Genomic DNA, 27,021 nt, shown 5'->3' with positions numbered 1-27,021 from the left:
GTTAAAAAGTGGGCTATCAAAACCACTATCTTCCTGAAGAGACTGGGGATCCCACACCATTTTTTTCCAAGCATTTGTTGCAGCATTTTACCACATTTGAATCTGGCAGTACATTGAGTTGTGCAACAGCAGAATTTGACTTATCAGAGTTGAGGAATGAAGTATGCTCTGAGTTTGTTATCAGGTGGCCTCTACTGTAAACTTTAGTGCTGCTTTTTGTGCTGAGAATCTTGCCATTGCCATTAGGAATGCCTCTCCAAGAAGTAACATTTTCATCTGCAGGGGAAAATGACCTGATGTGAGGAAACTCTTCACAGTATGCAGTCTGTGCTTGCACATTAGTACTGGCTTTTTGTTCAGGATACAAAAGGGGCATATCACTACGATCCAGATGCAGGCTTCCATTCACAGAACTCCATTCACTGCAACTTCCTTCATCCCTTTCTGGAGTTTCTTGAAAATCAAATTCCTGAGTTCTTTTAGATTTAGTTTTCCACTTTCCACATGACTGGATACATTTATCCTCTTTCAAGACTGTTCTTTCATTCTTGCTCTTAGGTGAATGATGAGTTGGCCCAGAGATGCTATGGCCATTTGTAAAGCTGGGTGCATGCGTATCTTCTAATGTTACTTGAAAAGCAGATGGAAGAGCATTCTGATGTGCTATATTACTAGCTGCACACAAGAGTCCTTTGTCTACATTTACAATGGGGCCACGTTTTTCTCTTCTTCCATCTTCATTTGAGTAAAACTCTGACAGAGCGTCTCTTGAAGCACCATCCAGATTTTTAGAGTTATTCCCATTCTGAATATTTGAAGTCACTGTTTCATGAAGCATGTGTTGAGTTTCAGTCTGCATTGCATCAAACTGCTGTCTCAAGTCACGTGGTACATGTTTCTGAACAACTTTATCATTGGCTTTTTCGGCAGTGTTTTCACCACGCAATTTGCTTTCCATATGGTTTGAACTAGTCCGAAGCATGCAATCTCTTTTTGAGCACTCAGCTCCAGGTGGTAGATCAGAATTTAATAGCAGAGCTAGGAGAGGAGGGAAGGAAATAGATTAATTGAAGAAAATGTTAATGCTGGAAGAAAAACTAGGTTCTTTTGTTTGTTTGTTTTAATAAAGAATTGTAAGTATTGTCAAAATAAGCAGCTTATATTTACATTTCCATTAGCAAGCTTATAAATAAATGGTACTTCACTTTCCATCTGCATTTTCATTACTACATGCATTAAATCAATATGATCAATAAGAGAAAAACTATAGAATGCAACATACCTGAGCGGGTAGATTTGCTTTGGGGAATGTGTCGAAGAGGCGTTTCAAGTCCTTTAGCCATTGTAGCAAGCTTACTGGCAGCATTCATTATTTTCTTTTCAGCTCTGCCAAGAATTGCAGAACATGGAAAAGAAAAAAAATTGAACTTTGAGGGTAATTCCTTTTCAACTCTGCATTTTACTTCAAGGTAATGTTAGCGAGAGTCAAAGAATACTGAAAAGACAGTATGCCAGACTGCTCAGCAGTGACCCCATGCCAATCTGAGCAGACTGGCAAGACTTCAGGTCAGACACTGTTTGCTCCAAGGTGGACAAACACCAGACTAACGTCTACACACCTCTTTCAAAACCAACAGTAATTTCCAAACATACTTGAACTTACCCTTCATGTTTCCCATTATCAGTAAGAAGTTGTTGAAGGCATGTCAAATAGTATTTGCGCATTTTCCGTGCTGTTTCCTGGCGCTCTCTTAAAACCTCCGCTTTAATCATTTCAGTGGCTCGCTCCTTACTTTCACGGATATAACAAAGCATATCACCTACAAACACACTTCATTAGTACCAGTTTTCGCCTGGGGGGGCGAAAAAGCCAACACCACAAACTGGGATCGTCTAGCAGACCTGGAGCAAGTCAGCAAGGGCCTGGATTTACCTGCCAACATTCCACCCAAATCTTTGTGCCAAGTGTTGCCTACTGGATAAATGCCACTGAGGACCAGAGCAGGTTGGTATGAAGCATCAGACAGCAATTCAGTTGTCCAAACCTTCACCTTCAGCAGCAATAGAAAACGCTAGGCAGGAATTTGGGAGGAATGTTTGGTGGTAAAATGCAGGTCTAGGAAATCTTCAATGGCAGTGCAGCTGGCATTTGGGGACCTGCTGCACTCAAGTAAGACTTGGCGCTACACTTAACCCTCTCTCCTCAGCCAAAAGGCTACCAATTAAGGCAGAAGGCAGGATACAGCACAAGAGAAAAGCCAATTCTCCTTCAGGAGAAGTTGCAGGGTAGGTGGATTGTTTGCTGGAGAATCAAGACCAGTTCTCAAAATACACTTTACCACTTTAAAAGACATAATACAGTGCAACAAAGCCAGGATGGCATAACAAAGCTTCACCCATCGCAATTAATCTTGTCTAAGATTATGGTGACAATTCCATTTCTCACATTCACTCTAGTAAGAACAAAAAATTTACTTCTCATGCGATTTGGCTGTCAGATTCCTGTGCAACTTGGCTGAAGGAGAAGAAAGTGACAAAGTAAATTATTTTGCTCTCCTAACTTTTTAGCTAAGTCTTTAGTACTTACATTTAATCTTGCTCACAGCTTTAATGTACTGAGCACGCATTTCTTCCAGCCCTTTCACAGCATCACAGGATGTACAAGGTTTTGAGACGCCTCCCTTTGACAGTGACCTGAAATGCACATAAGTCACACTGCACAAGAAAAGCAGCTTATATCTTACAAAAAAAAAAAAAAAAAAAAAAACAACCCAAACCAAACAAAAAACAACCCAGCTTGTTTAAGTTTTTTAAATACCTTGGTGGTGTTCCCAGGTCTTTCAGTTTAGTCTTCATCTCAGAGTTTTCTACAATTAGAGCTTCCAGAATCTTCTCCCTTTCTATGAAAAAAAGATGAACTGTAATTCACTGCATTTCTCTAAATTCAAGTTGAGTTCAACAGAAGTTACTACTTAAACTGCTGTCTCTCGTGTAAGAGCTCAATGTCACAAAGCATCATCAGCAAATATACAGCTGTTGCAGTAACAAGCACATAGGAATCGATCACAATATGCTTCAATGAAGCCTGAATATAAAAGTCATCTCATGCTTAAAGCCTTCATATGCCATTAATAACACTGTGCTGGAGGCAAAACTTCAGAGATACTGGGTGTACGTGTAGACAAAAAAGGATGGTGCAGGGGAACCCAACAATTGTTTGGACAAACACTGGAAAAGAATTATTAATTTGTGGGTTAGCAATTGTGCTGCCTTTGGGGTGGAGAGATAAAAGATAAAACTTGGTTGTTGTTGGTTTTTTGTTTTGTTTTTTTAATAACCAAAAGCCAGTATTTCAGAGAAAGTCTGGACTTCCATGCTGAACTCTGCTCAACGCTACTAAGAAACATACAAATATTATAGTTTGCCACTAGAGAATGAGAAGACAGTGGAGCTGAAGAAGCCCAAAGTGTAGGACTTCAAGCTGATACTAAAAGACTGTTGATCATGGCAAATAAGACAGACCACCTATGGGTCATCTCCTGAAAGTTAAAGAACCTTAAATCTACTTATTAGCTATGTAATCTAATCTAAGCAAACGATTATTTAAAAAAAAAAAAAAAAAAGGTTTACAGGTATTTACCAATAACTTGAAGAATTGATGGATAAACTTGGATGGACCCGTAAAAATCAGTAGTTGATTACTAGCTTTCCTATTTTAGGAAAGAAAACCAACATTAATTCAACACCTACACTCAATGCTGGAGACACCTCCACCACACCAAGCCACAGAAGTTCTCATGTGAACCATGGCCTAAGGAAAAGGCTGTCACCACACAAGGGAGGGCGTATCTTATTCAAGACAACTCTTCCTTCTGGAATAATCAAGGCTTTCATGGGTCTAACATGAGGACCTGAGCCCAGGGAAAGACACAGACAAGTTCGGCTTTCTTCCTTCTCTAGGATTATGTGCAGAACAGCAAAAAGCAAGCAGCTATCCTGAGAGAAGCACTTCATGGCCTTCAGATATCCTCATTTGTGGTCCAAATCTCATTTTGAGCAATTGAGAGTTGTATCCATGATGACCTTGGTGACAACAGTAGCCTCTGTTTTCATTAACAGACCTCCTATTACCCTTCAATCTTTCCTCCAGTCCCCAAGGAAGTTTACAGGCTATATAGCTGTTGACAAAAGAGCACAGAAATAATAGTACACAAATCTGTGCAACTTACCCTCCTGGCCTTGCTCACACATCTGCAAGCTGGCAAAAACCTTTCCCTTATAAACATACAGCATTTTACTTGTCCTCACTGAGCACAAAATTTATTAAAGCAGGCAACTGAGACTTTTCATTGAAAAAAAAAAAGGGGGGGGGGGGGGAACCCATCTCACACGACACACACAAACCACAGCCTTTGGCAAGTAAGTCACTTGGTACAACCTACTACCTTGCATCTGCTCTCTCCAAGCTGACCATTTACCAAACCTGCTTACAGTGGCCACAGTGACCTTTCACTGAGGCATGCTCAAACAATTCCACAGAATTACTGACCCTCAGGATGCAGTTTAAGACCTCTCCTGAACCAGGACCTTCAGCAATTCCTGCCATGCTCTAAGGAGAGCCAAAAAAAAAAAAAAAAAAAAAAAAAAATTGCCCTGAACACTATTGTGTACAGCTTCAACTGATTAAAACACTGCAGGGAGAATGATCCTTTTATTCAATCACCAACATGTTTTCCTTCAGAGAAAACATCATTCTCTTTGTTCTGCTCCTTAAAACAAAGGCCTCTACTGACTTCAATACAGCTGAATAAGGGGATAGAGCTCCTTAGATACCAACTGAATGGGAACTGTGCTCCATACGGTACATTATGCTCAAGTAGAAAAGAAAAAGTTTTTGAGCACAGGAACCAAGCAGAGCAGGCATTCCTCCTACAAATCCTCTCAGAAATAAATCTAGACAAAAGGAATTCTTGTTGCTATTGGAGACAGATGAATCAATATGACTTCCCGAGTGAAAAGCCTACAGGCAAGACTCATAGAGGGAGACCCAACTGCAGCAGTAGTTACAGGTACGGCAAAGGCCTTTGATACACCAAAGACTTTTCATCCTCGTTAGCCCAGATTTTACTATGGCCAGAGACTTCTACCAAGTTCAATAAAGTAATAAAGGATGGAGTCTATTATCCTGAAAGGATGACAGCTGTACATGATGCAACAGCATCCACAAGAAACACAGTGTATTGGGTTTGCGTGGCAAGGTTTTGGTAGCAGGGGGGATACAGGGGTGGCTTCTGTGAGAAGCTGCTAGAAGCTTCCCCTATGTCTGACAGAGCCAATGCCAGCTGGCTCTAAGATGGACCTGCTGCTGGCCAAGGCCGAGCCCATCAGTGACAGTGGTAGCACCTCTGGGATAACATATTTAAGAAGCAGGGGGGGAAACCCCACCGGGACACAAACTGCAGCCACAGAGAAGCGAGAATATGTGAGGAATGACTCTGCAGACACCAAGGTCAGCGAAGGAGGGGGAGGAGGTGCTCCAGGCACCGGAGCAGGGATTCCCCTGCAGCCCCTGGTGAAGCAGCTGTGCCCCTGCACCCATGGAGGCCCATGGGGGAGCAGAGATCCACCTGCACCCGGGGAGGACCCCACGCCAGAGGGGGTGTGCCCCAAGGAGGCTGTGACCCCGGGGGAAGCCTGTGCTGGAGCAGGCTCCTGGCAGGACTTGTGACCCCACGGGGGACCCACACTGGAGCAGGTTTGCTCCTGAAGGACTGCACCCCATGGAAAAAAGAGCCACGCTGGAGCAGTTTGTGAAGAACTGTAGCCCGTGGGAAGGAGCCACGTTGGGGAAGTTCATGGAGGACTGTCTGCCATGGGAGGGACCCCACGCTGGAGCAGGGGAAGAGTGTGAGGAGTCCTCCCCTGAGGAGGAAGGAGCAGCAGAGAACGTGTGATGAACTGACCCCAACCCCCATTCCCCGTTCCCCTGCGCTGCTCAAGGAGAGGAGGGAAAATAGGGAGTGAAGTTGAGCCTGGGAAGAAAGGAGTGGTAGCAGGAAGGTGTTTTAAGATTTGGTTTTATTTGTTTCTCATTACCCTACACATGTTCTCACTCCTCTCTCCTACTCAGTTTTGATTGGTAATAAATTAAACTGATTTTCCCTGAGTCAAGTCTGCTTGGCCCACAACAGTAATTGCTGAGTGATCTCGCTGTCCTTATCTCGACCCACAGGCTTTTTTGTTATATTTTCTCTCCCCTGTCCAGTTGAGAAGGGGAGCGATAGAGCAGCTTTGGTGAGCACCTGGCATCCAGCCAGGGTCAAACCACCACACACAGGTATCAATATCAAGTCAGATAATATTGCAATTGACTAAACTGATGGCCAAGTCTCAGGGAGGTTTCACCACCAGGCACTACCCATCTGTCCACAGAAGGCAATACAGATGTTGACAATGCCAAAAATAGGATGTTGGGTAGCAAGGGGAAGGCAGTCACAACAAAACAACACTACCCCATAGCCAGCAGGGTGCGTATTAAGCAAGAGTACTGGATAACAGCACTACTGAATCAGAAGCAGTCTCCTACAATGGACGAACCTCAAGCAAGTTATCTTGCACCATCTTTTTCCACCAGAAATAGCTTCAGAAAATCCTTATTTCCGTACTATGGACAGAAGCCTTCCTTTCAGTGACTCTTCCAAAACCAGAGTGGACATTTCATATCCATCATTGGTAGAGATAGGCATCACATAGGAAAGAAAGATTTAAGAACTAGAGTTCACCTATCCTGTATTTATCATTTCAAAGTGATACAAAGGAAAAAGAACATCTTGATTTAAAAGGCAAAGAGATTAAATAAAGCCTACTTTAAGGTTTACAAAAGAACGGAAGAAAGAAAATACACAGAACTATAGCTTCAAGCTATTAACTGCAGAAAGGTACAAGGAAACTGTGGTCAGTGGCTTACTACTACTGGTGCCAAGAGGAACCAAGTAACATTTGGGGCCACTCTGCTCTTTATACTCCCACTATGGGGGGATGAGTATGTGCACAGTAGCAGTACAGCCCCAAAGGAGACAGCTAAAGACCTCGCCAACGCATATACATTTGTAAGTATATGCATGTATGTTACACACACATGCATTATCTGTATAACCATCACAGGCAACAGGATCCACATGCACACATATTCAAAGAACATCTGCCATGTGTTCAGTTTTCCTCTATTCTTTTCCTGATACACACAAAAGAGTACTAAAGCGATAAGTAATGTTTAAAGCCAAGTGGGGAGAGCGTGTCTTGGCAGGATGGGAGGTCAGTTTGTGGTTTTTTTGTTGGGGGGGGGGTGTGTGTGTGTGTGTGTGTGTGTGTGTGTGTGTTTTTTTAAGTATGCACACACACCCATTCCATCCACTGAAAACTAAATGATACAACAGATGAAAGACTCATGCACAGCCAGCAAGGCAGAGCCATTCAAAGTTTTCTTTAGGTGACTAACAATCCTAACCTTGGATTTGCTCTGACTTAGCTTCATGTTCCCTCACAGCAAGCTGAAGATGTTTGCGGGCTATCTCCAGCTCTCTTTTCAAGTCCTGGCACACAGTCTCTCTTTTTTCAAGCTCCTGGCAGCAGTGTTCACAGCAAAAATCCTCCTGAGACCCAAGGTTCCTTTTTGTACATTTCTGACCTGCAACAGTCATTGCTAAGAGTTATACCTCAACCATGGGACCCAAAAAGAATCAAGCCCAACCTTAGTATTTCTGGTGCTCTACTTAGTCTTTCTCTTGCTAGGAAAGCATATAACACATTAGTCAAATTAAAATAATCACAAGAGGCTTAAACCCTGTTATAGAAGGTGCAGCAGCATCTACCAAGTCGTTGAGTCCTCATAGCCTCAATGCACTCTCATCAGTGATGGTCTGAGTCTTCAGTCAGTGATATGAGACTTGTAGGTTGAAATTTTTTTTTTTTTTTAAAAACCAACCAACCAAACAACAGCCAAGCAGGGTCTTTTGGAGTCAGCTGAGGGAGACTCTCCCAGCTGGAAGCCTCACATGCGGCTGAGTCTAGTTAAGTTAAGAAATTCACAAAGACTGGGCTACTTCCAGGAGAGCGATGGCTGCTCTTTATAGCCAGGATAGGGAGTTCTAGAGACAGAAGAGCTGCACTGCTTGTATTGTTTTGTGTTAATAGATGATTTGTTATTTTGGTGTTGAAGGAATTTAAGCCACACTATAGGCATAAAGCCAAAGACTCTCTTGGGTTTTCTTGCTTTATGTTTTTCGGTTGCACAAGAACTCAAACTAAATAGAAAGTCCCAGAGAGATTTCTGTGCCTCCCATGAAGTTTTTCCCCAGCTACCCTGTCTCCAGCTTTGCCATAGTACATGTGACAGTTTTGGGAAGAGCTACAATGCTGAAGTATATACTGGGGGTGGAGGGGAAGGAAGGAAATAGAGAGAGAGAGAGAAACATAATCCGGGGATTTGCATTTTTTCAACTACATTCTCGATTAAAAGAGTTGGAAAAAAAACTACCATGCCAGGTGAAGTATAATTCTTGACAAACAGTATCTTTCACATGAATGCAGAATTGCTTGTCTTGTCTAATGTCAAGAGCAAGTAGTGTAATTCGATCTTCAAAGCTCTGATTTAGTATTACCCACTTACAAGACATAGTTTAGACCATACCCTGCTCATCATCATCAACACTGGCTTGCTTATGAGCTGTTGTACACCAGAGGTATTAGTGTTTGTGTCCGCAACCCCCAAAGAGTATTTACACCTGCAGCAGATACGGCAGCTATTTCTTTACTCCTGAAGAATGGCTTTAAAAAGCAGAAAGCTACCAGCATTTAACAAAATTAAACCTCAAAGCCTAGCATTAAATAAGTAAGCTGGAGACCAGTACCATTTGTTGCATGGTTTGAGACTTTAATGTTGCATAAGCTTGTACTATGTTAAACAACCTTACAGTCAGAAGAACTGCACCTTCCTCTATCACCCAAATATTCACTGATTAACTAACTTTGCATTAGAGTTACCAAGAAGACATTGACTATTAAAGACTGTTACTAACAAGCTTAATTTGATGATACGCAATTTGCCAGATTAAAAACAAACCCAATACCTTTGTCTGTTCCAGTTTCCTGCAAGGGTGGCTGTCGTCTTAGCTTCCTTTGTGCTTCTGCTTGGTGTCCAACATTGTACACAGGAGATCTTGCCATGTCCCCAGTTTCTCCTTCACCACGTTGCAGGCAAGAGTATACTTGTTTATTTACATTACTCACTAGCTCTTCAGATTTCTGCAATTGAAAAAGACTTCCTGAAATACCAACACATAGCAAAATAAATTAAAAAAAAAAAAGCATTCCACAGCAACCCTGGCTACCAAGTAGCTTTAGTAATTGTAACACAGGTGCTTTAAACCTGCAATAGAACTGTAGGTCACAGCTCAGATCGGGAGGAAAACACGTATTCTAGCATAAAGAAGTTTTACTTAGCATAATTCACTGCAACAGCAGTACCTGGCTATCTCGAGTTTGATTTTGGAAATGTCAGTAGTCCTTAACATTGCAGAACTATACAGTGTCTTTGAATAGTTGAAGCTAACTTGTTTTTTTAAAAGGCATATCCAGCAGAAAAAGGGGTTGGACTGTTTAGAGTTTCTGTACAAATATGGGTAGTAGAGGGACAGGAACATCATCTAGAAAAATGTAACTCCTTTGTTTATTTTTATTATGGTAGCATAAGAGAAGACATTACTAAGAAATTACAAAGACTTTACTAGATAAGGTGGTTCAAGCCAACCAATGTTTTGAAGTTCAAAGGCATATTAAAAACAGTTTACCAGGAGACATTCATACCTATTACAGCAGATGCATCAAGCATAGGAAAAAAACTTCCAATTCCCTTTACCATTGTGAAAAGTTTTCTTGTCATGAGTTATTTAAAGGACCACTTTCTGAACAGAAACATATTACCACTAAAAAAACTGGGTAACATTGTCATGAGAAGTCACTTCATACTCATTTCCCCCCACCCCGCCTTTTCACGAAAAACAAGACAGTTTCTTTCTCTGTGCTATTCTTGGATAATTCCCCAGCTGCTAAACGCTGGGTGGCAGTGGCATTTCCGGTGGGATGCTCCCTATAACCAAAAACTTACTACAAGCACTGCAAACAGAGGAATCTGCCAAAACAACAGAAACAGAAGCTTTTGGACAGAATTCTACTTAGCCCCAAACTCCTCTAGAAGAGGGTAGGACATCTTTCCTCGTTTGTGTGGGCACATTGAAAAGAATTTCGTAGAGCCACAATAAAGTTAAGCAAGACTATTATTCCCAAGACAGATCAGTTTGTCAGATATTCAGCTCTACTACAGATAATTTGCAAAAAGGATTTACTGTTTTCCTCCTTATTTGTATCAGAAGCAAGGGTGGGGAGGGGGCGGGGAGTAACATGATCCACAACCACTATCCAATCACCATTACAAACTGCTAAATTTCTCAAAAAAAAAAAAGCGCAAACAGCAATGCAAAAATCCAGGATGGGCCTTAATGACAGAACCCACCTAAGAGGTCACAAGGAGCCTTCAACAGGCTCCCAAACTTACAATGGTAGATTCATCTCCTTAATTTATGAATCTTGGCATTAAAGAATGACACTCCTAACCTGGTTCTGTCGTCTTTAAAGACTGAAGGTGTCAAAGGTACATGCATCCTTTTCCTTTTTACTTGCTAATGGTAGATTTAGCCCTCTTTTACAGTTTTAAAGGACTCGTGTTATCAATGAACTCAAACATTGGATTCTCCAGTTCTCAGGATTACATGGATGTTTTATATTGGGAGAAAACAGTATGAGTCTGACTTCTCAAATCCCTTTTCTGGTTGGCAGTTACAATTTACAGAAATATTACCTCTTTCCATTCTCGCTCTTTCTTTTCCAGAATTGCGTAAACTGTGGCTCTGTAGGCCTTTCGTAAGCAAGCCTTCAGTTTGTCTTTGCATTGATGGTTTAACTGAACATGACCATCGAAACACTTATCCTTCCAAGAATGCTTACTATGTGTGCACTTCACTAGTTCTTCATGGATTTCACTCAACAAGTACTCAAGCTCAACCAAAGTCTTCTCCTCATATCGATTAATTTCATCCTGCAGTCTCTTCATTTCATGAGCCTCCCATTCTCGCTGCTTTTGGTCTAATAACATCTTTATTTCTGCCTCTTTCTGAACGGAGAGATCATTCTTCTGCTTTGCCAGATCCTCCTTTGCTGTTGCAAGTACCTCTTTAATTCTGTTTCTATGATCATCTAAGAACGATCGGTAGTCTCTCTCATTTTGCTCTTGTATCTGCAGGATTTCTTCTTGCTTTTCTTTGTTCCACTGAGCACGAGCTTTTGCGAGTTCCGCTTTGATAGCTGCAGGGATTTCCTCTTTCTTTATCTCCAATTCCTTCTTGAGAGAAATTACCTTTTCTTCAAGTTCTTTCATTCTTGGTCCAGATTTCTCGGTATTCTCATATTCTTTTTTCCATTTCTCTTCAGCAGCTGAGAGAACTAGAGCTAACTGGTGAATATATAACAGAGTCATTATAAGTATATACATACATTTATATATACATAAAATATAACTATGGGTCATTATCAATCTATTGGATATGTTTTTCAAATTATTTAATAAAAATATAATCCTATATAGGCAAAAAACGGATCAGAACCAGAGTACACTAGAAACATCTTTCCCCACCTATGTCTGCATTCATTCCTCAGTAACATATGGGATTTGGAAGACTGAACTGTTTATCAATACACATATACAAGTACTTTGGGCTACCTGCTTTGCTGCAGTCTCTTTGTGTTCTTTTTCCCATTTTTCTTGTTCTATCTTTAGATTTACTTTGTACTCTTTGAGGTCTGTTAATTCTTGCAGCCACCTGGCACGAGCTTGGGTTACAGCTGCATCTACCTATAAGCAGATTAAAAAAAACCCCAAAACTACTTCAGTCACCACCACTAAGTACATTTTTATTATTACTTTCATGTAGCAGTGAAAGAACAGACTTTAGTTTGGATTGCCTGTGTTTACAGAAATTAGAACAATCAGACCAGCAGCATCTGATGCATTTCTTGATGCAAAAATGATACCAAAATGACAAATATTAACTTTATTTTTCTTAATAAAATGGTATAAACTCTAAGTCAGTTTTGCTCAGTTCTGTTCAAAACTCCTGCAAAACTTGTCCATGTGAAAAATTAACAGCTAGAAAAAACAAGCTATGTGCTACAGCTTCTTCAGAATTTTTTTTTTTTTTTTTAATATATTTCTAATATAGAAAACATCAACTACTGAGCAGAAAGTTAGTGGAAGAGAACACTTTTTTTTTTAGGTGACTTAGTTGCACATGGCAGTTTCACAGGCTCCAGGCAGACAGAACAATTATTTGTTACCTGGCTGGCAAGATTTTTATGGTATTTATTTTCCAGTTCTATTTCAAATTCTTTTAAGGCCTCTTCAGAGGCCATATTTTCTTTCAGAGCCTTCTGGATCTGCAGCCTCTGGTCTTCAACAATCCCTTCTAACTCTTTAGTTGAAGCTTCATCCACAAGTGTTACTCGGTCAGTTTGGCTGCTGCAGTCATTACGTTCAACTACAGTTCTTCTCATTTCTTCCAGCCTACTTTGCCATTCTCTTTCTATTTTTGCAAAGACTTGTTCTTTATTCTAAGGAAAAAAATATTTTTTTAATAAAATCTCCCCAGTGTCCAAGTAACTAGAATTTCACTTGTATTTAACAAACAAAACTCTGTTTACACCAATAACCTTCCCTAACAGAAGAAGAGCAAGACCATGCTCAGAGAGCAGCGAGTTTGGTAAAGAATGAGTTGGTTTTTCTTCCTCATCACCGCTTTCTTCTATGGGATAGGATACACAAAGGGCTTTTATATGATAACTGAATGAAACAATAGAAAGTGTAACCATTCACCCAGGGATCAGGGTGGAAAACTCCAGCATATTACCAGCTGTGACATTCAGGACATTCTGCATGTTACTTTACAATGTCTAGGGTTCCCACACACACACCCCAAAACATTAGGCATGTGTAATACCTACTGACTTCTTCAGAGGCTCCTAAAAATGATAGGTCCTTAAAAGCCACTTCAAATGGCAGAATCACAGTGCATAAGTCTGTATGCATAACAAGTTCTCCTTCTGCATATAAACAAGGCAACAACAAAAAAAATTGAACCCCCTGGTCTAAGTTCCACACCTCTTTTTCTTCCTTCTCCCAGTGAACTTTGGCTAATGCAACTTCCTCTTCAACCTGCTGTTCTTTTTCTTCCAGCCACTGCCTCTTTGCTGCTATCATAGAACTCCTGTGTTTCTCTTCAAGCTCCATCCTCAGAAGGTTAAGAGAGTCTTCTTTTTCTTCTAGTAGCTGTTTCTTAAGCTGGGGGGGGGGGGGGGGAACAGATCAACCAACCAGAATTTAAAATTATTCTCCAAGGCATAGCAAACTGCTCTGTTAGAAAGTGATGAGAATGCATGAGACACACAATTAACTCTAGAGCCTGTGCACTGATCTTACTGATGACACCTGGACAAGAGATTCAACTCTCAAAAGGACATATTTTAAGGCGTGGTATCAGAGATGATTATGGGCTATTGCTCTAAATTAAGTTTCCTTATCAAGCATCTTTATTCCCAGCATACTTTGAGCTGCATCTCCTTACTGTACTTGCTTAGCAAGACAGTTGACCTACTTCAGTAATTTCACATTGGTATCTTCAGAAAAGCAAAGTTTTTAATCAATATAGCAGTCTGAATTTGTTATTACCTAAAAAACCCACAGTATTTTCAAATCAGTTCTATATAGGGAGAAGAAAATTTACATTGTCAGTCAGGTTTTTGGAAAATGTCTCATGAACATAAAACCCCACACCGATGACTGAACAGTCCTCAAGAGCCAAATTATGAAAGTTGACTATGTGAAAATGAATAGCTATTGGAAAGGGTTACTTCTACAATATTTTAAACCCCAGGATACATCAGCAGGTTAATCTAACCACCAATAGGTCACATGTATTAATGTTCTGATACAGCTGCATGTCTTCCAATTATCTTCCCCAAACAATTACAAAGTTAAATACACTTATGGATATTACATCTTAAAAACCAGCCTGAAATGATATGGTTTGTAGGTATTTCCATTAGTACCTTCTCTTCCTTCAGCTGCTGCTCTTGCTCAAATTTCTGCCTTAAAGTAGCTTCCAAGGCATCCTTCTCCCCACAGACTCCAAGGTAACATTCCTTCACTGCAGTCATCTCTCTGTGCAGCTCCTCTATGTTAGCCCTTCACAGGACAGATTATTTATTATCAATTAGTCTTTACACTCACAGGACAGCAAATCTGTTTTAAAAAAAGTGTAACTAGCACTGAGGGCCAGACAGAAAATGTGAAAGTTTCAGTAAAAGTGTAAAAAACAGTAAGTCTTACTTTGACTGCGAGATTGTCTCTTCGTAAGTTTGAATAAGCTGCTTTTTTTCTGCAGCATACCTCTCCATCAGGTCTTTCTCAAAATGTGCTTTTGTATCCTCATGATGTTGCTGATAAGTTCTTTCACACCTACAATTTTAAGAAAGGAAAAAAAACTACCTAGGTTTCCACCCCCCCCTTTTAAATGGGGTTCAACTTTTACTTCAGTAAGAAACTAGCTTTCTAATGCTGACCTCCCCTTGTACCAGATACCTTGTACCAGCTTATACATGCAGGCTAAAAGTTCACAAATGGAACTTAACGGAGTTAACAAACTTACCTGTCAATGGCTTCTTGTTTATCCTGATCAAAATCCTGAACCATCTTTCTCATCTGACAACAGAGATCTTGATTTAAGCTTTTCAGTTTTTCCTCATTTTCCTTCAATTCTTCAATAGTCAAAGTATGGTTCTGGACGAACAAGGGTCATGTAATAGGTGGATTGTAAAGAATCTTTTCTAATTGCAGGTTTTAGCACGGGGGGTGGGGTGGGGTGGGTTTTTTGTAGGGATAAGCAGCATTTCTGTCTCACCTCAACTTCTTGCAGCAAAGTTTCATTAGCCTTTCTGAGTTTCAGAACTTCTTCCTTAAGACTATCAGAAACCAAAGGACTGGCCACCAAAGTATCATTCAGATTTGTGACAGGCTAAAAATAAACAAAATTAAGATACCACCTTTCAAGACATACATGATTTGGAAGTTGACGCTTTAAAAAAAAAAAAAAGAAAGTTAAAGCTGTTGAATAAAAATTTTACTTAGAAAAAATAAAAAAACCCAAAGGAAGTTATTGCAGTGCAAGATATAACAGTATCACCGTTATTCTAGATGCATTCTTGAAACTGATAGCATCATGAAGGTTTAAAGAAGCACACGCTTGATGTTGTGTTTGCAAGCTGAATGACTACTATCATCCAACAGAGAGCACACTTCTCAAGCGTATTATATTCCTATCCCACATCCAGGTCACAACATAGAGATTACAAGAGCAGATGTTGTAAGTCTGATCAATTTATAGAGGGAAGTTAATAACGGGGTGAAGAGAGATGCAATAGCAAAGAGATTCCTTGTTGATCAAATTACATAGTGAAGGCCCTCTGAAGGCAATCTGTTTAATGTTTCATTTGCATAACCTAATGATACTATCAGCTTTCTTAGAGAAATTACAAGGTCTTTTTGGCTAAAGAAAACCTACTTTCTCCAGTGAAATTTAGTTCTGAAAAAAACCAGCGTAGCCATTAAGTGCTATCAAGCAAGTAAGCCATCATATCAGAACTCACCTAACAAGGCATATGCTGCCCAAGTTCTGCTATTCAGTTTGTTTCTTTTTCACCCAAGATACAAAACAAGGTATCATCCAAATGACAATACTTTCCTTAAGATCAAAGACAGATTTACTTAGCTGCTGTGAATACTCAGCTGTGAGTAAATTCTTTGATCTATTTTCATAAGAAGTTTAAATGTTGGTTTGGTTCACTAAAATCCAGTGCATCTTTACATTTTAAAAAGTGTAAAAGAACAAACCTCTGACTCTTTTGACGCTTTTTCCGCTTTCAACAGCTGCTTGTATTCCTCTAATGTCTTTTGGCAATCTTTAAGATCATTTTGTAATTGAGTAATCTGGTTTCTCTTCGTTTTATTACTGCTCAATAAACGTTCCAGTTCAGCTTTTAATTCTACAATAATTTCATCTTTAGAGAGCTCTTTATCCATGTCTCTGTTCTGTATTGCACTATTAGGGAAGACATAACCAGTTCAGTATTTAAAAGGCAAATTTATCTGAAAGGTAGTGGTAGCAAAGAGAAGAACAACTAATGCTACCAGAAATACAGATGTCTAAGATGTTACAGTAAAAAGAATGAAAGAGCATGAATATAAAAGCCATATGCTTTTTCATCAAGTTGCAATTAACATACAGAAGACTTGTTCATTCCGCTGTTTCCCCAAAAGATTCATTCTAACATGATATGAGGTATTTTGAGACAACTGAATTGGCTGTTTTAAAAGACAGCTTTAGCATTAAGTAACTGTGTGGAATCTTTGAGCAAAAAGGTATCCATGCATGTAATCCATACAATCCAAGGAACAGCAACATAGTCCCTATAAAATCTGAAGATTTATTAAGCAGCAATTAGGCATCCAATTTTTGATATTAGCCCAGTTTCCCATCTCCCACATTACCTGGCAATAAAAGCAGTATTTCATATATCTACCAAAAAAAAAAAAGTTGATCCAGTAAGATCATCTTTTACATATTGCTTGTATAATTTCTTAAGGATTTCAGATTTTTCCTTCACAAGAATCACTCAGTACCTGCAGAACCTTGGTTTCTTCCCTGTGATTTTTTTAATTCCCAAATCTACATAGGAATCACCCAGGTTCGTATGCAGCTCTCCACCTGCATCATTCAAAAATACTCCAAGCTTGGCAGCAGATTCATACAAAGCTATTTCTTCCTTCAGTTCCGTTAATTCTTCCTTAAAGGAAGAGACAGAAAAAAATTACACTGAGCAGAGAAACTCCAAGCAAACACATCAGGCCCATGATAACTCTTCCAAAGAAAACAAATACACAGAGCTATTCTTTCTAAGTATAGTTGTATTTCGCTGTGTTTACTTGAATCATCTAGCATTAATTTTATTTTTTTATGCTATCATTATTGATAACTCTAGCAAAGCATATGTTAAAACTATAAATTAGTTAGGGAATACTTTTTATTGTCAGTATATTCTATTGTTCTTATTACAGTTCATATATGAAGTAAAGTATTATTTATTTTGCTCTTACTATTTCTTTCCTGCTGCCCTTGTATAGTAAAATGAATGACAACAGAAAAGTACATAGCTGGAAAAACAGCCTAGTACTCCAGTACTTATTAGGACTCATAATTTGCAAGATAATAGATTTAAGTCAAATATATGAACTGAATTGGGAACACAGACTTCCACTCATATTTTACAGAGGGCTCCAGCATTCCCTTTTGCTTGCAAAAGGTAAGTTTCAGGACATAATATCTCCAACTATCCCTATAGCTTAATTAAGTTATAAGATTCCCAGCGTGTAGTTTTTACATTCTTCTTTTTTCCATAAGCAGGTTAGATAGATGTATGATATCAGATATGTGCCGATACATATGCCCCACTGTGTTTTAATTTAACAAAAACAAAACAAACAAAAAAATCCAACATGCAACACTGGGAGATGAAGTAGTGGATAGTCCTTTACTGCAAGGAGACGTGGTGCTTGTTTCCCCAACAAATAAAAGTTTCAACTACCAACCTCTTAGCTATAATGCCCACCCCCTAAAATCAAAACAGTAAAACATTTAGTAAAATTTATTAACCTGCAAAGCCTTGTTCATATCATTGCTTATCATGTGCGCAGACTGAGCTTGTTGCAATTGAAACCTTAACTGATTTGTCTCCTGCATTGAGCCTATTGCAGGAAAGAAAAGAGAGAGAAAGACCAAGTCATAAATATGCAAGAAAGACTATGCAATCTGTGAAAAAGAAAAAAAAAAAACCTCACTGTTAGAAATAGCAATGTTGATTCTGGTAATAGGCATTGCCCTCTTTCTATTTCCTTCAGCTCACTAAGAAAATACAAACAATGAAGGCAAGAATATTTCTGCCTGAATTAAGCAGGTGAAGGTTACTACAGGTCTCCGATTTAAACTGCAGTTTGTTTTAATGTTTGGGAACTACAGTAGCTTTATTTTTTTTAGAATTTTTAATAGTAGCTTTAAAATAAATACCATGAGGAGCAAGATGTGACAAATGTTTGCTTTCCTTGTAGCTCACCAGAAGCAAAAAGTGACATTGTGAGATTGTACCAGAAGCTTAGCAGGAACAGGACCACCTTGGAAAACAGGCCACCTTCCCCTCCTCCCCAGGTGAAAAGTTCAGCTTTGTCAGTTTGCCAATTTACTACTGCTTTAAGGCATTTGATGAATATAGCACAGAAAAATCAGGGCATTTCTTCAATTGGCAGTTGCACTCTTTTTAAATATCTTATCACATTTATAATTACTTATTTACTTCATAATACTGGTCCAATAAGGTTTTTCTCCTCTATCCTGACATTTAGGCTCTCTCTAGAGAAGTTTTTCTTCCAGACTACCACAGTTCTTAGAACATGCTCTTAAATTAGGATCCAGGAAGACAGATGTTTCATTTAGTTAAGATGTTTGGATTCTATGAAGAGACATACATTACTATTAAAACACTTCAATGTGTAAAAGGTGGGCACAAGTCAAATACACAGAGAGGAGAATATTTCACGTGCTACTCCTGAAAGAAGTTTCCAAGAACCAGCCTCCAGCCACAAAAACAATTGTTTTCTTGTTGAGATTTGAACTTAGAATAACAATTCAAGTCAAATGACTAACGGAAAAATAAGCAGCTTGTTCCCAAAGGCTGTTTAGTCCAAAACTAAGTTTACACCTACATAGCACAAAATACATGTAAAAATAGTTTAATTGCTGCTGTTTGGGGTTTTGGTGGGGTTTTTTTTTGGTTTGTTGGGGTTTTTTTTGGTTGCGGGGGGCAGGGAGGAAGATTATTTTATTTTTATTGGTTTTTTACACTTCAGTCTAGACAACTTCATTTAAGTCTGACTAATGCACTGCATAGGAAATGGTCTAGTACACATTTAGCTTGATATTGATTCCATTTCAACAGGAACATAGATGTGCAATTTCATACTTCAAAAAACTGGAGTCATTTCTGCAAGGAAAGGTAAGGTATGAGTAAAAGGCTGACCTGTTTGCAGTAAATTTGCACATTGCTTCTGGCTCTCTTCTAGGCTTCTTGTTAGTCGATTTATTATTTCAGTTTTTTCACATTTGGTTTCTTCCAGCATTTTTTCAAGTTGCTTAACATGCTCTCCTAGATTTTTGCAAAGCTCTTTCTAGGAAGAGAGATTATTTTTACTCACATTACAAACATCTAGCCATCTAGGACAGCTTTGGATATAGAAAGAGTGAATACATACAATACACAGGAGAAAAGGATCAATCCGATACCTAAAGGGGCAGAGGCCAGCTACAACAATCACACGCCCTTAGCCAGTCTTTTTCTCCCCTCTCTCCTTTTAAATCTGTACTTCTAAAATAAAGTGACTGTTCAGTGGTTGAGTCCTTGATCATTTTGAGACTAAAGCTTAGTGATAGACTGTTTAATAAACATCTTTTCTCGCAGCAAAAATATCACATAATTTCTTAATTAGTTCTTTTCTTTCCCAGATTTATTTGCCGGTATTCTTTCAAAAAGAGATTGTCCACAGAATGAAAGATCAGGAGAGAAACTAAGACAATGAATTCTTGCCTCCTCTGCATCTGCTATGTACAAACACACAATCTGAGCTCACAATTGCCTGGAGATGTTTGTAAAAACATACCACATAGGCTTCATAATATTGAGACTCACGTAGAATTTCCTTTCCATTTGCTTAGCAGCTTCCAGAAGGAGTTATTAGAATATTTAGGTCAAGAAGTGCAGTTTAGGAAACACGGGGAGCTCTACAGCCTCTCCAGTACAGTACTCAGCATCCTAAAATAATTTCTCACCTGCTCTCGGAGTGCAGATTTTGTAGTATCAAGTTTCTGCTCTAATGATAATACTTGCTTTTCATACTTCTGCTTGAGTGCTGAAATAATGGCCTCATGTTGTTCTCTGGCTCGCTGAAGGGCATCTGATCGCTGAAGTTCTAACAGCTGCTTCTGCATGCTTTCCATGGCGACCTCTGCTACTTTGGATTGCTTCAATATCTGTAGGAACAGCATTAAAATAGCTCCCAGTTACATATATTTTACTTTTGCTCCAATATTCGGTATGTCAGTTCAATTTTTTTGTGCAAGAGTTGCTAAAATTCCTCAGATAGTGCCTGGATTTTAATACAAACTATTTTCCACCAATGCATCCTATTCGTTCATCATATATGCAGCTTCTGCAATGATCATGAACAGTGTTTCAAGAGACTGGCATTTATGGTTAATGCAAAAGCAACACAAATATAACTGTTGAGATCTTCCACAGTAAACAGTTTAAGAATATTTACAGTACCTGCTCCTCATTGGTAGTAAGAGTCTGAATTTGAGTTTCAAGGGCCTTTATTTGACCTTCAAGATGCACTTCCCGTTCCTTTCCATTCTGATAGAGTTTTTGAGACTCACGAAGACTAACAGCCAAACCATCCTTCTCGTCTTAAGAGAGAGACACATAACAATTGTGTGAGAAACACAGCCAGCCACCCAACAACTTCATGGAACATGACTGCTCAGTACCCCTGCTCTACAGAACCATTTGCTATGAGCCCTCTGTCTCATATCGTGGGCAACAAGCAGAAGACAAACAATAACATTCAGTCAGTCTCCATCCAGTAACCACTTTCTCCCTCTGATACCTGGAAACACTCTGATATGTTGTACCTTCAGATCCCTAGTGGAAACAAGCCCCATTCTGTCAGCAATAGGAACTAGCATCATCTCTTACACCATTGAAAGGGAGAAACAAAATAATTCCCCTGGAGGAACAGCCAAGACACAGCAAAATGGTTGACAGCTAAAGTCTGCTCTCTCCTTTGCTCCTTTCACATTCTAAAAATTATATTCTTAATTCTTTAAACTCACAACTCTTCTTTTGTCTGGTCCTATAAGAAAAGGGAGGCCAAGACAACCACCAGTCTCCACTAGAGCTTTAATAGTTTTGGAAGAGCTTCTCTCTACGTAAAGTCCAGGAAATGGCTTGTTAAACCAGAGAGCACAAAAAAAGTTTTTTTCATAGATGTACACTCCTATTGGAGTTTGGGGTTTTTTGTTGCTTGGGGTTTTGGGGGGGGGGTGGGGGGGTGGTGAGGGTTTTTGTTTGTTTGCTTTTTTTACTTTTAACACACTACTTTGCAAACTTCTCACTTTTCTGTGCATTTCTAATGCCTGGCACATGGGGCCTCTGGAATACAATGGTGGTCTTGAGAATGCGGTAAAAGTTAAAGACAGTTACACAGTCAGGCACTAATCCAGAGAACTTTCTTTAAAACAATGTTACAGGGAGAGCATTAGGTCCACATAATCCCAAATCAAGTTTATAAATATGATCAATATCTGCAGAGACATCACCTAAATCAAAAGTTTCAGAATAAAAAAAGGTGCTAGATATGAATTAAATCTAAGACTTACAGATCCGTACAAAGCATTTTACCTTTGACCATTGAAAGCTGATGATTCAAATACCTAATCTGCTGTGCACTCTTTTCTAGCTTTTCATTAAGTTCTTCCAGTTGTCTTTCTCTTGCTTTATTTAGAACTTGAAGTTGAAGAATCTGCATGTTTTCTGAAGAATCTGCCAAATTTCAAATAGCATACGGACAAGTCAGCACAGTCAACTAACCAGGAAAGTCATGGTTGTAAATAATTCCTGCCCCAAGACACTTCTTTCATACAGTACCAAATTCTGCATTGGTTCACAAAATCACATAATTTTTTAATCCATGTTTGATTCACATCACCCGAGTTGCTCTGGTAGCAATAGCTGAAGAATTGTAGGAACTACTAATGCAATTCAAAACCACCAGCAAGCCCAGATACAGGTTTACATGCTGTGAATTCACACAGTCTTGTGGCAACTATTAATTTTCAAGATGTCTAACAAGCAAAGTAGTTCTGTCGCTTGAAATGTACCTAACAGAAAAGCCCAACGTGGCATCAAGCAAAGTATGTTTCCTAAGGTACAGCAAGTTGTTATTTGCCAGTATTATAAACAACAGAAAGCACCAGCTAGACTTGAGATCAAGCCATCAGAAATAATTTTGTTCAGTCTCACCAGTCAAAACTACATTTTTAATAGCCTGAAACTCAAATACCCTGATAAAAAAAGCTGATTTATAGACAAAGGGCAAAAAACCCACGCCAAAACAAAGTTAGGGCTATCCCAATGTAAGCTTAGAGCAAAATAAAAGATCACATACATCCACATACTTTTAGTTGTCCTCTTACTAAAAAATCTATTGAAACCAAAAGGTTTTCTGTTGTTGATTTCCAGCAGACTTTTCACACAAGCTTGTTTCAAGTCTAAACAGCAAACACTTACTTTCACCATTGCCCAAGAATTCATGTTGCAAATCTTCAAACACTTCATTTCTTCTGGTTCCTTCTTGGATTACTGGAATTTTTTGATGAATGCCATTTTGGTATGGTTTATAAGTCACTTTGTAAGATTCTGGCGATTGGCCACTGACAACATCAGATGCAACAAATTGCTGTTGTGACAATATATACATAAGAGGAAATAAATTAAAACTACAACTGTAGTCTTGCTCGAAGAAAATATTTTTCATTTTACAGGTTGACATTAAGAAGAGCTCTAGTAGCTCTTCATTTTCAGGCTCCAATCCAGCACACCATTTAAGTGTGATAGAAATTTTCATGAAAGCTTCCACTTTAAGAGAGCGATGAAGTATCAACTTCAATAGAGTAAGCACACACTTAAGCAAATCACATTCATTTTACCTCATGGAATTCTACCTAGCCAACAAGAGAAAAGAAAAAAAAAACAAAACAAAAAACATGCACATATGAAAATCCAGTTATTTAACACTTTGTTGTTTTAACATGCAGAACAGACTACAGAAGCCTCCCATCACTGTTTAAACTGATAATAAGAGACTGAAAGCATTTAGAAATATTACTACCAACAGTTAAAGACTTGTGAAAATTTTCCAAAAGAGACAGAAAAATGCATCAGCTTCTGAAATACCTTAAGATGTTCTTTTGGAGCATCTGGAAAATTTATTATTTTATTTTGCTGACTGTTAAATTCTGGTTTATGACCATTTGTATATGGCCTGAAGTTTTCAGGAAGATGATACACATTGTTCTGTTGGTAACAGCTTGGAGCACTAAACCCATCTCTACCAAGATACATGTCATCAGGATCCTCTTCACCATTCTGGCCACAGTAATCATCTTTAACGTTATATAAATGTTTCTCCTCTTCATCATTATGTAGGCCATTCCAATTCTTTCCATGTTTTTCAACATGATCATTTTGCTGGTCACACAAGAATTGTTCAGGGTACAGATTTTGTCCTTGTTCATAACCCTATGAATAGGTAAGAGGCTTAGAATTGCTCTCTCAAAATGTAGATTTTCCCCCCAGCCCCCCTTTTTCTGGGGTTACCAGCCCTCACGTTAGAAATACTTCAAATGAATAGCAAAACACATCACCTACATGAAAAGTATTTCTCTAATGAATTTAAATAATATTTAGCATGTTGCTATGAACAAGCAGTTCCTACTAATTACATCACTGCTCATACAAGCTTACCTTTTGAGGATCACTTATCAATGGATGATCTTTCCACCTTCCATCATGCTTCCCAGGCTCATGTGATCTACAGAAAGACAAGCAGCTTAACTAGGTACTTAAACCTTCAGAAAAAAAACAAAACAAACCATCTCTTCATTAAATTAAGTGGCATCTAGTTTATTTCTCATGGAAAACAAACCATACTGTAAACTATACTACAGGTCCCCTTTTACTTGGATTGCTTTTACACACCTCATCAGCTGAGATTTTGCTCTATTCTCAAAAGCACAACATAAATAATAAAAAATGGGGCAAGATGCCTTACTGCTCCTCAGTCTCATGAATGCTACAGTCCGAATAGCTGGAAAGCTGGTCTCCACTGTCCTCCAGCATATCATGGGGAAGGTCTGTCAACAGTTGTTGCAACTGAAAGAGAACAAACAACGTTCATTATATGCTTTTCAAAAGAATGCATACAAGCTCAGTCCAAAGAGACAGGCAAAATAGGCCACTTGCACAAAATCCTGGTTTTCTTCCTCCATTGAAAAGTTCACAACACTGAAATTCACAGAGGGACTTATAGCACAGAATGCTTAATAGACTAGAGCATCAACCTAATGATTTTTCCAGCAAATTCTTGTTAAGAAAAGAGCTGCATGAAAAAGATGTTAAGGGAAATGCCACCAGACAGACGTGTCCCAGGACAGACTACTTTTGAAGAATGATTTACAAACTAATCATGCCAAGGTTTCTCCTCCCTAAACCCCAGGCAAGAGAGGTACTGGACATTCAAAACATGTTCTTTCTGAGGAGTCTGGATTGAAATCCAGATAAGAACTTTCCAGCCAGTGTTACTAGATGCAAGAAGTCATCACTGCAATGATTAGTGGTCTGCTCCTGTGTTCAGATGAAGTCACCACGCAACTGGACGTGAACAGAGAAAAAATACCACCACTTCTAATTCAGGAAATAGATAGTTGTGCCACAAAAAAACACCCCAACCCACAACCAAAACACTCCTGAACTTACTTCTTGCAGTGATTCCCATATAGAATGTACCTCCTCTTCCAATTTTCAGAGAGGCTTTGATATGGGGCCACATATTGGGCTTCTTGTAGATCTGAGCTATGCATTCTCTTTTTCTTATTAGGTGACTTAAGAGCTACACAACATAGTCAGAGTTATTACATGCAGTTTCTGAATCCTAACCCTGTTTTCCTCCAAACTCTCAAAGCATGTGTTAATAAAAGCAGAAACATTAACTGCCTCATGCTAAATACCTTATTAGCTTTTCTTTGTTTAAGAAAAACAAAACAAAAATTATCATCTACAAAAAGTTTATCTTGAAGATACCATGTTTTCTCAGATGCTATTTTAGATGCTCTCTAAGAGCAAAGGTTAGGTGAGAAGTTAAAGACAACTTTTGTAAACATCTACAGAACAACAGAGCACCAAAAGTTTGTTCCTAGAAATTCACTAGTGGCATGAAGAAGTTTCCCTATCATTAGGGCACTCTCTAGATTTATTATATCTCAGCTCCAGGAAGCAGGGAAGCAAAGGCAGCATCATTCACTGAAGATCCCCTTTCCTTTGCCCTACTTGCAACCAAGGACATACTCAAGCACCAAAGGTTTTGCTGGTCTTGCACTGCTTTGGAAACATAAAGTCAAGAGAAAGCAGTGCATACACAGTTCACAAAACATCATCGTGAGAGTTCATATTTAAACTGAGCTCAGCCTAGTGGGTTAGGAGCACAGGACTCCAGATGTGGGTAAGTGTTACCCAATTCTTAAGTTAGTGTTAAAGTACTCTCCTACTATGCAGATCTCCCCAGTTTTCAAGAAAAAAACACCTGGTTTGCTGTGGCAAAAAAACTAATGCAGAAAGTCTTGGATTACATCGTGACTAGGGAACACAGCAGAGCCTGTGTTTTAGCCTCCTAGCAGGCTAGGAGTCACATGCCACTGAAATATCTGCAATATGTACAGTTTTGTGAACCCCACCTCGTCCCTGTTCAAATGTGCATAACCTATGAGGATTATCACTAACTTACTCCAAAGAGGCTGCTTTGTTTGTGCCCATTGCCTCTTGTCCTGTCACTGGGCAGCACTAAGAAGAGCCTAGTTCCATTGCCCTTACATCCTCCCTTCAGGCGTTTATACGTGTTTATGAGATTCCCCCTGAGCCTTCCCTTCTCCAGGTTAACAGTCCCAGCTCTCCCAGCCTCTCCTTATAGAAAAGATGTTCCCCTCAACACTCTGAACTTATAATCCTATTTATGCACTCTCTCACTCACCATAATAACCCTACAGTTATTTCACTATTTGCTCTCCTGCACAAGCACAACATCCTTTATCTGGGTAGAAAGTTTTGGAACAGACATCAGATTCCCTACAGTGTTTGCAGTAGCATCTTTCCAAGTTGAACAGCTATTGTTCTACTACACATTTTTGTGAGCATTTGTGTCTACATTACCCACACTCTAGACTGTGATCTCTGAAGTATATACTGCGGAGGTTACCTGACATGAACATGATCTACCACCCTGTAAGGAACCATTACGTACATTCATGTTAAACACACATTTTGCCAATTCTCTTTAAGAAACAAAAAGAACAAAAACATCCAAAGTATTTCAACTAAAAAAACCCACCCAAAACATTTGACTATGTTATTCTAGAGTTTAAAGTATGTAATTTATAATCAAATTTTAAAAATCTGATTATAATTATTCCTCACTCTTTTCTAAGCTAACCAAATTTTTAAGTGAGAGCTGTTGCTTTCGAAGTGTTTTTAATAAGTGAAAAAGCTGTCAAGAAATACAAAACGTAGGCGACACCAGCCTTTCGCATTTGGTCTACTGCATAAGCAAGGAGGAACAGTCTTCCAGCCACTGCATATGACATTGCAAGGCTCTTAAGATGCAGAATCTCATTACCTCTTTAATTTTTATGCCACTCTTGCAAAGCACAGTCTGCACTCTGTTTTGCTCTTACCGAGGACAGAATAAAACTGGTTTGGTTTTTTTTAACACGTAAGAGAGAAAAATGGGAAGAAGCTACATACACTAGCCTTCAGATTAAATAATTTGTTCTTTTTTACCTCTTGTTCTCTTGCATAATCCTCTTGGTCATAGTCTTCATCTTCATGTTGAGTTTGTAGAGCTCCGCTATCAAAGTCAAGGGACAT

General features: G+C 39.0%; 1 protein-coding gene across 1 annotated transcript; it reads right to left on the bottom strand.

Annotated features, from left to right (window-relative positions):
• On the bottom strand, positions 1–27,021 carry CEP152 (centrosomal protein 152). The gene is made up of 27 exons (XM_075713892.1): positions 26,935–27,021; positions 24,158–24,258; positions 23,851–23,917; positions 23,281–23,625; positions 22,615–22,783; positions 21,727–21,867; positions 20,593–20,732; positions 20,097–20,297; positions 19,291–19,438; positions 17,874–17,965; positions 16,844–17,007; positions 16,055–16,262; positions 15,066–15,179; positions 14,814–14,944; positions 14,495–14,623; positions 14,215–14,350; positions 13,268–13,447; positions 12,448–12,720; positions 11,834–11,965; positions 10,916–11,566; positions 9,129–9,303; positions 7,508–7,687; positions 2,819–2,900; positions 2,588–2,694; positions 1,664–1,820; positions 1,283–1,386; positions 1–1,038 (listed from the first exon to the last, which is right to left on the bottom strand). The coding sequence occupies exons 1-27, from the start codon at positions 27,019–27,021 to the stop codon at positions 26–28; spliced, it is 5,427 nt and encodes a 1,808-aa protein (XP_075570007.1). The 3' UTR covers positions 1–25.

This window comes from Pelecanus crispus, chromosome 7, assembly GCF_030463565.1.
Source record: "Pelecanus crispus isolate bPelCri1 chromosome 7, bPelCri1.pri, whole genome shotgun sequence".
Taxonomy (NCBI): Eukaryota; Metazoa; Chordata; class Aves; order Pelecaniformes; family Pelecanidae; genus Pelecanus; species Pelecanus crispus.
This window is presented reverse-complemented; position numbering and strand designations above follow the sequence as displayed.

Coding starts and splice junctions, on each gene's coding strand:
- CEP152 (XM_075713892.1), bottom strand. CDS start 27,021: ATGTCCCTTGACTTTGATAGCGGAGCTCTACAAACTCAACATGAAGAT. Junction 21,868..22,614: donor ATTCTTGGGCAATGGTGAAA/GTAAGTGTTTGC, acceptor GAAATTTGGCAG/ATTCTTCAGAAAACATGCAG. Junction 13,448..14,214: donor AGCAGCTGAAGGAAGAGAAG/GTACTAATGGAA, acceptor CCCCCCCCCCAG/CTTAAGAAACAGCTACTAGA.